Source organism: Bidens hawaiensis, unplaced genomic scaffold, assembly GCF_021521415.1.
Source record: "Bidens hawaiensis isolate Kalapana, Puna unplaced genomic scaffold, B.hawaiensis_p1.1 tig00002123_1, whole genome shotgun sequence".
Taxonomy (NCBI): Eukaryota; Viridiplantae; Streptophyta; class Magnoliopsida; order Asterales; family Asteraceae; genus Bidens; species Bidens hawaiensis.
The window spans coordinates 450,024-464,284 of record NW_027491112.1 but is presented as its reverse complement, the minus strand read 5'-3'; the positions used below and the strand labels follow the sequence as shown (position 1 = coordinate 464,284).

General features: G+C 35.7%; 1 protein-coding gene and 1 pseudogene across 1 annotated transcript; both read right to left on the bottom strand.

Moving 5' to 3' along the window:
- Positions 1-2,838: 2,838 nt before the first annotated feature.
- On the bottom strand, positions 2,839-4,271 carry LOC143606644 (uncharacterized). Its single transcript, XM_077082346.1, has one exon. It carries the CDS (start codon positions 4,209-4,211, stop codon positions 2,997-2,999), a length of 1,215 nt encoding a protein of 404 aa, XP_076938461.1. The 5' UTR covers positions 4,212-4,271; the 3' UTR covers positions 2,839-2,996.
- Positions 4,272-9,134: 4,863 nt separating this feature from the next.
- On the bottom strand, positions 9,135-9,530 carry LOC143605982 (glutaredoxin-C6 pseudogene; annotated as a pseudogene).
- Between the last annotated feature and the right edge of the window lie 4,731 nt (positions 9,531-14,261).

Sequence of the window (14,261 nt, the reverse complement as noted above, 5' to 3'; positions counted from 1 at the left end):
TGAATGGGTTGGGCGGGAACACCACCGCAACTGCCTCCTTCATGCTAGATGAGATTTTGGGATCATTTCCAGGTTCACAAACCCGCACTGGATGAGAGGAAATACGGAGAAGAAAAGGGATTGGTTTTCTTGGGAAGCATGGGGGGTCCAAATGGTGGAGCTGAACACCACCAAAGGGATTGGTTCCTTTGGGCTCACACGGGTTGGGATGAGGTGGCTACATCCAATTAATCCTCTTCATAGGTTCAAGAGGTGTTCAAAAACATCCCGTCCCTCCTTGTGTATTGGCGTTTGGTTATGGATTCTTGTACATAATCGGTTTGGGATGCTACACAAAAGACATGGGCAAACAAGTTCTTGATTGAGGCTGTCTATAAAATCATATTTTCTTCGGATATCCCAAATTAATAATGATAGTAACGTGCACCAACATATTTTAGAAATTATCCAGACAATAATAGTTAAAAGAATAATATAGTATGTATAGACTGATTCTTTGTATTTATCGATGTCGTGTTTGTGAACGATGTGGAGAGAATGTTTTCGGAGATTACTAATTATTAAAAAAATATTCTTACGATCTAACCTATGTGGATAAAACGTACACTATAAATAAGGACATCTAGGAATACTGCAAGTAAGACATGGTTAAAGGCTACTGATAGTTAACTAATCATGCCTGCAGGTTTGGCTATTGCTTTTATAGTGCTTGGGATATTCATTTTGGTGGCCATCGTTACAGTTATTGTATGCCATCACAAACAAGAAGATGAGTCTTTTGATATTCATCAACTCTTGTTGAAGAATAATCATAAAAATCCAAACGTTCATCTATCTAATGAGAAAGATAAACATGGTGACAAGGAGTCGGTAGAAGGCCAAAGCAATCAAGTCGAGAAAGATAACCAAAATAAGCAGAGTCGGAAGGAGAAAGATAAAGCTCAAGAACATGATGTTTATGTAGTCGAATATTTTGGTTATTGTGATGGCGGTGGAAGTGTGTGTGGTGGTGGTTGTGGGGGTGAGTGAAGACTAATGATCGGTTGAAATTGTTATAGATTTATGTTTTCAAAACATACGTTTAAGCTCGAGGGTTAGGCTTGATTTACTTAGATTAAACACAAGCAAGGCTAGCAAGTAGCTAGAAGTAAATGTCAATGTGTTTAGTCTTTGGTTTGGACAACTCCAAAATGAATTGAGCAATGAGTTCTTCTGTTTTGAACTGTGATTTTAAAAACCGGTCTGGCTAAACAGAGAGCCGTGTTAGAAAATGGTATGCTTTTATAGGTCTAACCATCGGTTCAGATATAGATAATTCGGGTATTTCAAACCGATTTATTCGGATTTGAAAATTTTGTCCCTTACCATTATTACCGAAACTGAATTCGCAATTGTTTAACCAAACTGAATTCAACACAGTTTGGTTTCGATTAAAAATCAATTTCAATAAGCATTTATCCCTTTTCAGCTTTTAATCCAGACTTTCAGCCTGTACCACCCTTTTGACCCGCTTGAGATAAAGCATAACCAAAATCAATCCATTAACGATCAATTCTACTGCAGGGTTTTGCAACAAACGTCATTTAACCGGTGATTTCAAATAGAAAGATGCTATATTGCACAATTTCGGAAGACAAATGCAGATAACAGAAGGTTTATTAAGTGGAAAAGAAGCTTTTAATACATTCTCCTTCTCATATACAGATTGATAAAATGACACCAAACATAATTTCATACACCAATGACACTGCAGAAAGCAAACCTCAAAGGATCGTCGCTGTGAATCACCATGAAACACAATCACCATCACAATTCTTGCTAAAAAATGCTGTTAATATTTATCCAACACCGAACTCATCATCTCTGATTCTAAGATATTAACTTGTTTACTTTATTCACAACCATATTTCTTGCTAAAAAATCACCACTTATATTTATTTAACTCCAAATGCATCATCTCTGATTCTAACATATTAACCTAATCTGTTTACACTTCAAATTCACAACAAAACCCCAACTTGGGATGCCCTTACATTTATCCAACCATAATTATTTATAACATCAAGTCACTAACTCACCATATCAAAGGTACGTGATCTAGCACAATGTAATGTAATGTTTTGATGATACAAGTACATAATCTCTCCCTGTATAGATGAAGAGACGTGAAAAAGAATAAAACAGAAATGCAGGCAGCTAACTAAAAATCGATAATGGCCATAGCCAACTGTCGGCAACTAACTAAACTGAAACGCATATATACACTAATATTGGGTGCACCTCGAACCTCCCCACGACCCCACCTATACGGGTCGGATCACCTTCCTAGGTACGTACAAGTACAACCATGGCTACTTTAATCAATATTCAATTGTACCAAGTTCAAATCACTTGGGAGTTGCCTATATATATAAAAAATGCATCCTTCTATTGCTCCACGTGGTAGTTTCTTTGTAATAAATGTTAAAACAGCGTTAACATTTTACAATAAAGCGAGTGGAAGAAGGATATCGTGAATGTGTGAAAAGTGAAAACCAAACGCACCTTATACTACACACGTCACACTTTCTTACTGCAGCCTAATTATCCTAGGTTGTTGATAACAAGCAGATTAAACGAAATTCATTATGAAACTTGCCAGATCCAATATAAATTTCTGTGTAGAATCTTGATTCCCAAGATGAATATACGAAAACTAAAAATGCAGATACATGACAGAGGTGGTTTTATGACATATTATAACTTTATAAGAAGTTTACCTGTGTTATGCAAAAGAACCAAAGTTTAGCTGCAAGAAACTACTAAACTAGCATATTATCTAAAAGTACGACGAAGGTATATTTCAACTTGTTTTTTAAAAGATAGTCACATTATATATACAAGAAGCATCCAGTAACATGCATGTATCGAAAGTCGGAAACTAAAGAACACGTCAAATTACTTACCAAATAATCAACAAACAGAACACTTTCGTAACTTCAAGATTAACCGTCTCCTCAATCCTCATCATCTTCAATATCCCACGTAAGATCCTCTTCTTCCTCAGCAACACTCAACCGTTTCAACTGTTTCTGCAACTCCGCTCTATCAGCACTTCCATGGCTGCCACGAGCGACCACCTTCGCCTTATCCTTATCCTTATTCTCATCACTACTTCCAATATCTTCAATCTCATCCCACCCGTCTACCTCAGGCGACGGTTGAGTAGAAATAACCGTAATATCACTATCTTTATCCGTTTTCAAATCCGATTTAACTTCAGCTTCATTCAGCTTCTCATTTTCTGTTCGAGAATCAACATCTTTCTTCTCCAAACTCTTATCTTCCAAAACAGATTCCTTCACTTCACCTTTCAAACCCGACACCGCATTCTCTTCATACTCATCTTCATCCACATCCCAACTCAACTCCTCATCCTCGTCACCCGAAATCGCTCTCTTCACAAGCTTAACCCTCGCCTCCTCCGCCATCTTAATCTTATAAACCCTATAAAAATACCTTACCCAAAACAAACTCTCGTCAACTCTAGCCGGCACAATCTCTCGATATATCTCCGCAACCACCCCATCCTTCTCACTCATCACCTCATCAATCTCCCCCAATTTCTCGTCAAACCGAAACCCTAACTTCCACTCATCGTACTCCACATCCTCCGGATCCTTCAAATACGTATGCATATCACTCTGAACCATTCTAATTTGTGCATCAAGTCTACTATAAGGCTTATTAATACTATTACTAACAACATCATCCATTACATTATTATTATTATTATTATTATTATTATTATAATTATTATTATTATCATGATCGATTGATAGGACAGAGTCCTTACTACTGGCAATGATATCAGTAACGGTTGAGCCGATATCATCGATGGCTTGACCAACCGACTCGAGCGACTCCTGAGCCAAGCCGGTGCCGGCTTCGAGCGAAGTCGGGAGGTCCTTAACGGCGTCGAGGATGACGGCGGTTTCCTTCTTGATGCCGGAGCTGAACTCCTCGAGATCACGGCGGTAGGTTTCAATGACGGATTCGGATTTGGAGGCTAGGGTTTTCATTAAGGTGGAACCGAAGTTCCATGCGGATGTGATGGATGGGATGGTTGGGTTAGGGTTTTGAGGATCCGGATCTGGAATTGGATCGGGTTCGGATTCGGGGCGGGAAGAAGGTTGTGGGTCGTCGGAGAAGACGGATTGGAAGAAGTTCATTGGGGCAATTGGGGCGGTGGAAGTGGAGATGCAGTGCAAACTTTATTTTGATTGTTGGTGGTGGATGAAGGTTATGTTTTCGAGTTAAATACTTAAAATATTATTTATGTTTTTTGATAATAATATATTTTATTAATATATATATATATATCTTTTATCTTTTAAATTGAAAAACTATTTATGTTTTTTAATAAATAATAATACCATATTTTATTTCTTTTTATGTTATGGGTTTCATTTAAAAGAGGTATTGGAAGAAAAAGAATGCATCGCAAAAATTGGTTGTGTTTTCGAGATTCATTTTATAAAGAAAAGTTTATGTTTGACATGAAACTTTTAGGAGCTTTTAGAAGCTACAAACTTCAGGCTTTTAGAAAAAACTACTACTCAATTAAAAGTTCTGTTTGGTTCAAGTAGCTTGAAGCTTTTAGGTCATGAGAAAAAACTTAAAACTTAAAGCTTCTACTAGTAGCGTTTAGAAAGAGCTACAAGCTTTTTGTATGATAATTTACTTAAATAACCTTCTAAAATAAATACATTTACTATTATTGATTTTAGTTATGCCCATTTTAGTAATTTTATACGTTTTATTAAAAGTTCCAGCTACTCTGCCAAACATCTAAATATATCTAAAGAGCTACAGCTTACAGTCACCAGCTTCCAGCTACCAGCCAACAGCTTACAGCTACAGCTACCAGCTAGTTTTGCCAAACATACCCTATGTTTTTGAATTAAAAACTTAAAATATTATTTATGTTTTTTGATAAATAATATATTTTATTAATATGTTATTATATATATCTTTTATCTTTTTAAATTGAAAAACTATTTATGTTTTTTAATAAATAATAATACCATATTTTATTTCTTTTTGTGTTATGGGTTTCATTTAAAAGAGGTATGGGAAGAAAAGTAAAGGATTGCAAAAATTGGTTGTGTTTTCGAGATTCATTTTATAAAGAAAAGTTTATGTTTGGCGTGAAGCTTTTAGGAGCTTTTAGAAGCTACAAGCTTTTAAGAAAAAGCTACTACTCAATTAAGAGCTCTGTTTGATTAAAGGAGCTTGAAGCTTTTAGGTCAGGAGAAAAAACTTAAAGCTTTTACTAGTAGCGTTTAGAAAGAGCTACAAGCTTTTAGTATGATAATTTACTTAAATAACATTTCAAAATAAATATATTTACTATTATTGATTTTATTTATACCCATTTTAGTAATTTTATACGTTTTATTAAAAGCTTCAGTTACTCTGTCAAACATCTACATATATCTAAAAAACTACAGCTAACAGCTACCAACTACAGCTTCCAGCCACCAGCTTCCAGCTACCAGCTACTTTTGCCAAACATACCCTAAAACGGGCGTTTTTGAGTTTTATTAAATAAAAGAAAAGAAGAAAAGAGGAGAGAAAATGAAGAATAAAATAAAATAAATTTATATTTTTCTAAATTAATAGATTTTGAACAAAAGAAAATTAAAGAAGAAGAGATGTCAAAAGAAAAGAGAAGAAAATAAAACATATACCAACCAGTGATAATCATGAATTTCCAAATCCCGAAGTTTTCAAAAACTTGGTACCAATTGTACCAATTCCAATTTTCTTGGTATTGGCAACGGTCTAGGTATCGAAATGTCCGTTTTACCCGGTACCAAAACGGGTATCGTCGATATTGTTTCGTACCAATTATTTGATGTTTCGGGATCAGTACGGCATGGTTTGTTGTTTGTATTTACTAAAATTGTGCCTACAATACTTGTACCATACCGAGTTCCACTACTGGTATCAATGTTATTAAGAAAATCATAATCGATACCGATATGATACTGAGCTCGTCCATCTTGTAAATTTATTTACTTGGTTTAATATAACTAGCATACCATCATCATAGTATATAATATATTTTATTTGTGTTATTGGTAGCTAGCTATTAACGAATCTTAGTAACGAGATTCAAATGATGTTTAAGTATTGTTATTCTTACCGTTTTAGGAGATGAGAATTATATGACTGACGATTAAGGCAATACGAAAAAGTGAATATGTAGAATATAAAACAAACAATTAACAAGATACCAACAAAAGTATAAATAATTAATAAAGATTAAGTGGAATGGACCATTATAGCATGTCATTTCATCAAAAGTTCTTTTAATAATCTAATAATGTTAAAAAGAAGAATCATTTAATCATATTATATATGGGAAGAAGTTGGGATGAAAAATCAATAGAGCTTGGTGTCTTTTCAATTTTCATAATTGTGATGAGATCACTCTCATCCGGGATTGGATCCGGACATAATGGGCCGGGTTCTTGGTTCCGGACATAGTGGATTTACTTTTAACACATTTGGTTTTCTCGCGTCTAAAGTTATGGAGTTAGTTAACAAAGTTCAACCAATGTAATTTTTATAATATTAGGTTTTGCAATTCAAAAGGGGTAGTGTTATAGCTTATTGCTCGTTTGTCTTATGTTTTGATGTAATCACTGCTTTTTAGATTGAAGAAATAAATGAATTAGTAAACTAATAAGGAGAAAGATAAGGGAGAAAAACTTGGAAACTATGGCAAAACCTCGTCATGATAGCACACAGCAACTGAGAATTTCTCCAAGAAGAAAGGAATGGTGCTAAAAGAAAGATCAAGATACTCTAAGAAAGAAGAACGCTATAGAAAGTAGAACAAGTGAACTCTCGGGAAAGGTACTTACAAAGGTTACTTGTTAGGACGTTGAATGCAAAAATATTGTCAGAAAAAGATCTTGCAAAATAAATGTTGGACAATCAGATAAAACGATTATCAACGGACATTCGTTGTAACATTTGGATGATAAGCTATGGCGTATACCTAAAGCTACTGACGGTTAGACAATATGATGAGCAACATTTATTGCATTTGCGAAAGCATGATAAAAGGAGGCATATAAACAGTTCTTTTCGACAGATAATGACATCCAGTTCTTACAAACCTACATCTTATACTAGACTTTAATTGCTAATTCTTAGAGCTCCGTAAAAAATACTTACTCTCAAGCCATATGTTGGTTGAAGTGTTGTATGTGCAGAGAATCAATTTCGTTCTATTTCAGTTTCTCATATATACTCGATCCGTGGATTCTAGCAACCAAAAAGTGTAACAAAGAGATAGAGTGAAAAAATATAGCCCTTCAAAATATTTAGCCTAAAGCAAAGCTTGTTTTAGTACAATGAATGTTTGCAAGAGAAGACAAGGTAAATGTGGAATTTAGATGCTACAAGAAATTTTTGTAAAAAAATACATATAATGTGGCTCATATTTTGTAGGACTAAAGTGAAATTTGATTTTCTAAATTTTTATCAAAGTTTATCATTCTTGTTTAATTTGTCATAAAAGCTCTTAACATATACATCTCTAATTCTTATGTAGTTATGTACAACCAGTTTATAGTTAGGTTTGTAAATGAACTAAATTTTCAGTAAACTGCTAGTGAAGTCTTCTAGGGTGAAATTTTGTTTATATACCATACCATACGAACAAAGATGAAGACAATTTTTTATTCGTTTAGAAACTAATCAAAGAACATAAACACATGTCACCTTCGATCATTTGTGTTCTTGAAGGTTCGTTTAGTTCTTTCATGTATATTCATTCAATTAAATTCATTTAGGTTTACTAGTTTGTATTTGTTTAAGTTCGCCAATTTACATACATACAACTTTTAGGACCATAATTAGAATGCCATCTTAGTTTTGTGATTGTCATTACAAATTAGTTTATTTACGAATGTTTGTTGTTTACATATAATTGGTGTTTGCTCAGTTATGTTCGTTTATTTATGTTTAATTATGGTTGTTCGTTTAAGTTCGCGAACCGGTCGTTTATACTATTTTTGAACACATTCATTTTCTTAACGAACAAGGACACGAAAACTCGTTGGGTTAATGGTTCGTGTTTGATCGTTTTTTTGGTTAAAGTTAATCGAACAAACACGAACATAATTCGTTCGTGTTTGTTCGATTCGCTTGCATACACGTATAAACATGAGCTTATGACATACACACATAGACAAGACTTGTTTAAAAAGAACAACAATCTCATTAACAAAAAAATTTGGTGTCCATGACCGGTAAAAAGCATGGTGAAAATTATAACATCAAATATACACCCTAAATTACTATGAGAATATTAGTAAGGCCAACAATTGTGACTTGTGAGTGTTAAACCGTCGATGTGGCATCACTTTTGCAAGCTAAGGGGCGCTAAACACCATGTAAGGGGATTAACGGGGTGTTATGAGGCCGGTAAAAGAGGAGGGGGGGGGGGGGGTGGATCTGCAAAGGTTTAACGCTGAAAGCGGTGAGGGGTGGGCGTTTAGGTGTGATGACCAACATGGATGGTGGTGGCGTCCCACACATTACTCCACAACTTTCAGCCATACAAGAGACCATGGAGACACTATTTCAGACGAGATGCACGTGTATATCATACTATTATTTCCATTTTCACTAGGAGTGTGTACTATGTATTAATGTACGTCACACTGTTGATTAAAGTTTTTACTAACAGTGTATACGTACTATTCATATGTCAATGTTAATACTATGCACTATGACCTTTACATGTGTTCATAAAGGTTATTTTGCTCAACTAGACACAAGTATCCTTTACCTAAAAGTAACGCATTTACACTTTACACTTAGTTTCATCGCTGATTCATTTCTAACACGAAAAACAAATGAACAATAATAATAATTAATCCAACTTAATCTTGCATTTTTTTCAATTTTTCATAACATGTACTTTCTGCATACATAATTGTACCACAGATAATAATAATCCAACTTAATCTTGCATTTTTTTACAATTAGAAAATGAGAATAAAAAAAAACTAAAAAAAGTTCACAGCTATTATAAAAATATAAAACATAAAATTACGAAACTACGCCTGTGATTACAACACGAGCACACCAACTTCCACAAGCTTTGGAACCAGGTGACCACTGAGGTGAAGTCCGACGAGACTCTCCAATCCTCCGATCCGTTCGCCGCCGACGAACACCGCCGGAGCCACCGTATCTCCGTCGCCTCCACCGTCTTGGTGCTGCGACTCGGCCAGTGCTCCGATCTCGTCGTCTTCCAGTTCAATAACGGTAGGATGAACGCCGAGTGAGGTCAGCAGTCGTTTCATGACGTGGCACATACAGCAGGCGGAGCGGCTGAATATGATGACCGGATTCTCGGTAATCAGGCGTTGGATTCTCATTTCGGTGGACTCGGAGATGTCGATGGCGAGAGGTGAGTTGGTGGTGGTGGTGAGTTCGAGACGGTAGCCGTGGACGCCTTGCATCGGAAGGTTAGGGTTAGAGAGAGAGTAAGTATGTGTCAACGGTGTATGTGTGGTTGTGGTGAAGCGAAGAGAAGAGGTGTTGGTTATAAATGAATAAAAGAAGGTGTGTGTGGGGTGATTCATTTTCATTACATCATAAAACTAAACGTAGAGAGACCCTATGCTTTAGCCTACTTTTTATCTGGGGTGTTTGTTTCACACGCGCCAAGAATTCTTATGTTCATCTGACTTTACTTTAACGTCCAACAAATAAAAATTTTGTTATATGGGATTACACGATGGCAAAAAAACACCATTAGCTGATCCAATTTAATTGTACTAAGCTCTTAAATGTTTTCAGGTTATCTCTAGTTTTGAGAGAGCATTCACTCGCATGATAGCCCACTAGTGGTAAACCCAAACACACTTATGATCGAATCGGAGATCACAAAGATCTTGGTCTTCCTTCAGGCCCGGCTTCGAGAAGGCAAAATAAAATTTGGGCTGAAGGCGAAATTTTTTTTAGGCCTTAATTAAAAATGAGTATTTTGTTGGTTTAAATAATTAAATTTGTATATAGGTTTACTTGGTTATAATTTGGGTTGTGTAAAAATTTTTTGTATAAAAATAGGATTAAACATGTCTGAAATGAGACTTGAACCCATAACCTTTTGGTTTTTATAATGTAGAGAGTGATATATGGTGTTGTGAGTGAATGAAAGAGAAATACAATGATTTTTATGTATATTTGAAAATTTATTATTCACATCATATAATTTTTTAATATATTTTAAAAGTGGTTGTGAGTGAAGAAAGATAAACGGTAAAAATAAATGTATAAAAAATTATTATTTAATTGAAATGAGAAAGAAAATGCAGTAACTTTTAGTATGATTTTGAATTTAAAGATACGGGATTGGATGTAGAGGTGCACAAAGAAACCGGTTAACCGGTTTGTACTTGATTTTATAACCGGTCCAATCCTAACCTGTTATTAACCAAAATCCTAACCGTCGGTTAGTAACCGATTTATATTATTGATTTCAAAAATGGTTATTAACTAGTTAACCGACTTTTAATATTATTATTTTATTAAAAATCATGTTTTTTCTGGTTATTAACTGGTTAGCCGGTCTGGTCTAACCGGTCAAAACCGGTTACTACCCGACCCGAAAAATCGGCCAAACTGGTTATTTACCGCAAAAAAACCGGTTAGAATATTAACCGGTTAATGGTTAACCAGATAACCGATTTGTGCAACTCTATTTGGATGTGAATTTGGTGTTGTAGCTTTTTGATTCAAGATTTTGGTGTTGTAGTTTTTATTTTCAAGTACATAAAATTAAACACATGTATTTGGTTTTGATGTTGTAGTTTTTGTTCATACATGTATCTCAGTTTTTGCACACTGTATCTCCCGGCCTCTAGTTGAGTTTTTTACTTATAATTTATTTGGCTTTCAATTCCAAAAATATGTTCGATTCAAGTAATTTATGTTTTGATTAAAGTAAAATTATTTAAGTAACCTTGTTCTGTTTTTGTATTACCGATTCTCTCCTTTCAATATATAGACGATTGATTTTAATAATTTAAGGTATCATATTATGTCTCTAGTAATCGATAATAACAGTGTGACTAATAATAGTCATAAGTTTCTTTTTGTTAACAAAGATAATATATAATCCAATAAAGGAGGAACTTAATTCATACACTCCAAATGAATTAGCAACTTGTTTTTATCTCACATTCTCAATCAAAGAGTTATAAACTATTATAAAACGACGTTATGAATGTCATTGATTAAATTGCTTAAAGAATATTTTTTGACAAATGGTTAATAGCTTCAACTATTAAAATCCAATTTACATGATAAATCAATATTGTATTATTTATTTATTATAAATTTCTAGCTCATTTTGTAAAAAGGGCACGAAAGCTTAAGAACATAACATGTGCCAACATATGAATTTAAATAGATTGATACGTCCATTTTACAACGCACATGGTGTTGACAACGTATGCGAACTTTAGACACCAATGTAACTCGTTAAAAACATCCTATAATTATTATTTTTATTGAACGATGAAGTTTTGTTGTTTTGTGGAACTTGAACGGTTGAATTCTCAATTTTGATCCTTTAAAGTCTTTGTCTTGCTAATGAGCGACCAACACGTCATCCTATAATTACTCCTTATGTTGTTAAATAGACTAAGGTAGTGTTAATTGGTACATAAAAAGTGCACGAAAGCTTAAGAACATAACATGTGCCAACATATGAATTTAAATAGATTGATACGTCCATTTTATAACACACATGGTGTTGACAACATATGCGAACTTAAGACACCAATGTAACTCGTTAAAAACATCCTATAATTATTATTTTTATTGAACGGTGAAGTTTTGTTATTTTGTGGAACTTGAACGGTTGAATTCTCAATTTTGATCCTTTAAAGTCTTTGTCTTGCTAATGAGCGACCAACACGTCATCCTATAATTACTCCTGATGTTGTTAAATAGACTAAGGTAGTGTTAATTGGTACATAAAAACAAGCGGAATGAAATGGACCATTATGAGGTAATAATGATCACACAAATAATCAAATTTCATCAAAACAATTCTTTTCACACCCCTATGCCTTTTTATTACATTCCTCTTTTCACACTACTTTATCGACACCACCACCTAAGCACCACCATCTGGCCACCACCTCCACCATCATTTAAGCATCACCATCACTGCCACTACCATCATCATCAGCGTTGTTGTCACCATTACCATCTTTATTTTAGTATTATTATTTTAAATTCCGAGGCATGCGTAATTTTGTCATTCGTAATTCATTCTACATCTTTTAATGTCAATCAAACAACATAAATTAGTGACTTATTTGATTCACATAGATTAACCAGACATAACAATCGAATAGTAACAATCCATTTTATTTCCTTTATCTATTCCATTTCCTCGTTAATTTTATTACTCCGTACCAAACAAACCTTAAATATTCAACATCTAACATGCTACATATCTTTTTTAACTGCAAAAATGATTTTATTTATAACTAAAGGAATGCAACAATAACCTAAAAGCCTCACATGCACACCATATGAATTGTCAAGAACAAATGATTTTCTATATGCATATGTTGCCATTAAGAATAAATAATAATTTGAAGTAATAATTGTAACTTTAGAAATGTATATATACTAACTGTAACCATCATAAGTTGGTTGTGGCTCAATGGTAGAGTATTCACTTTATAAGTGAGAGGTAGGGAGATCAAATCTCACTACCACCAACTTATATGAGAGATATGAGGGATGACCCTGGTTTGCCAGGGTTCGAGTCCTGATTTCACCCGGTTTTACTGGCTCTTCGCTGTCGTGCCGTTTGGCGGGCGTGGGGGTCGGGTTTTATCCGGTGAATCCCTCAACAGGTGGACCGCTAGGGGCTCCGTCCGTCCGGACTAGTGACCGGCTCGGGCTACCTTTAGCCAATGGGGGCCGCGTACGAAATACCACGGCGTTACTTAGTTGGCCATTAAAAAAAAATTGGGGCCATGGTATTAGGATGGTGACGTCATGAAGGAGATCGAGCGTTGAAGGAAGGGCGCGTGAATACCGTTAATGTTTGGGTGGGGTCAGAATCACATGGTAATGGTGGGACCCAGTTAATAATGTTAGGTGACGTCATGTTGACCCCTAACGTGGAAACGCCAGCAAAAGTAAGCCCCTTGCTAACGTCACACTCCCGCAGCTGAAAGGGAAAGCAACAGCACTCTATCTCTGCTTACGTCTCCCATGTTTTCTCCCTTCCATTCCATCAGACAAACAAATCATATTATTATTATACGTATTTTTATAAATATTATAACGTACATCCAAGTAAAAAAAACAGTGCCGAGTGAGTAAATTTGTAACTTTTCATAAGTGAAGAGGTAGGTCCTAGCAGAGCCCAGTTGGACCCACAGGACTCACCTGGAAAAGAGACGTCTGCGCAGAAACCAACTGGATCTGCAGGACCCACCATGCTCAGAGACGTGACGTCCTTACGCGCAGTACGCAAGCTGTTCCCGCAGGAAATGCCTCCCAATGGTGAAGTACTCCGCCTGTTCCCGCAGCTGCGGATACAAGCCATCAGGGAAGGCCACCCGCGCAGCAAGGCTACACGCACAAGGCACTTAGCTCTCAATAATTCAGTAGTCACCTGAAGGAATGAGCAAAGCCGGGAACAATCCCGCACAAAGGCGGGAGGGGGAATACTCCCGCCCAAATGAGCCAGTCCGTACGATACTGGAAGATCTTTTGTACTGTACCTGACGAGGTATGGGCAAAAGATCTGACCAGAGATACGACAGCCCATTGACAACAGTATGGCGAGCAGCATGCTCTTGTACTGTATGTCACTATTAGCCGCTACCTACTCACCAACTCCTGTCATACCACGTGCATAGCCTGCAGTTGGTGGAAAAGGAATAGTACACAGCAGGCCTGGTCACTGTCAGCCGCTGCCTACCCACCAACTACCAGCATGGCATGTGCGTAGGCCACAGTTGGTAGAACAGGAATACTATTCAATCGGCTTTACCCTCTTGGAAACCTACCTTCGGCTATAAATACCCCAAATGGTATGATCATCTCATCTTATCTTGTATCTTACATCTTATACCTGATATCTGCTCTAGCAATCTCTTAATATACACTTATATTCAAGAGCAATCTAGTCTGATTCTCACGCCGGAGGGTGG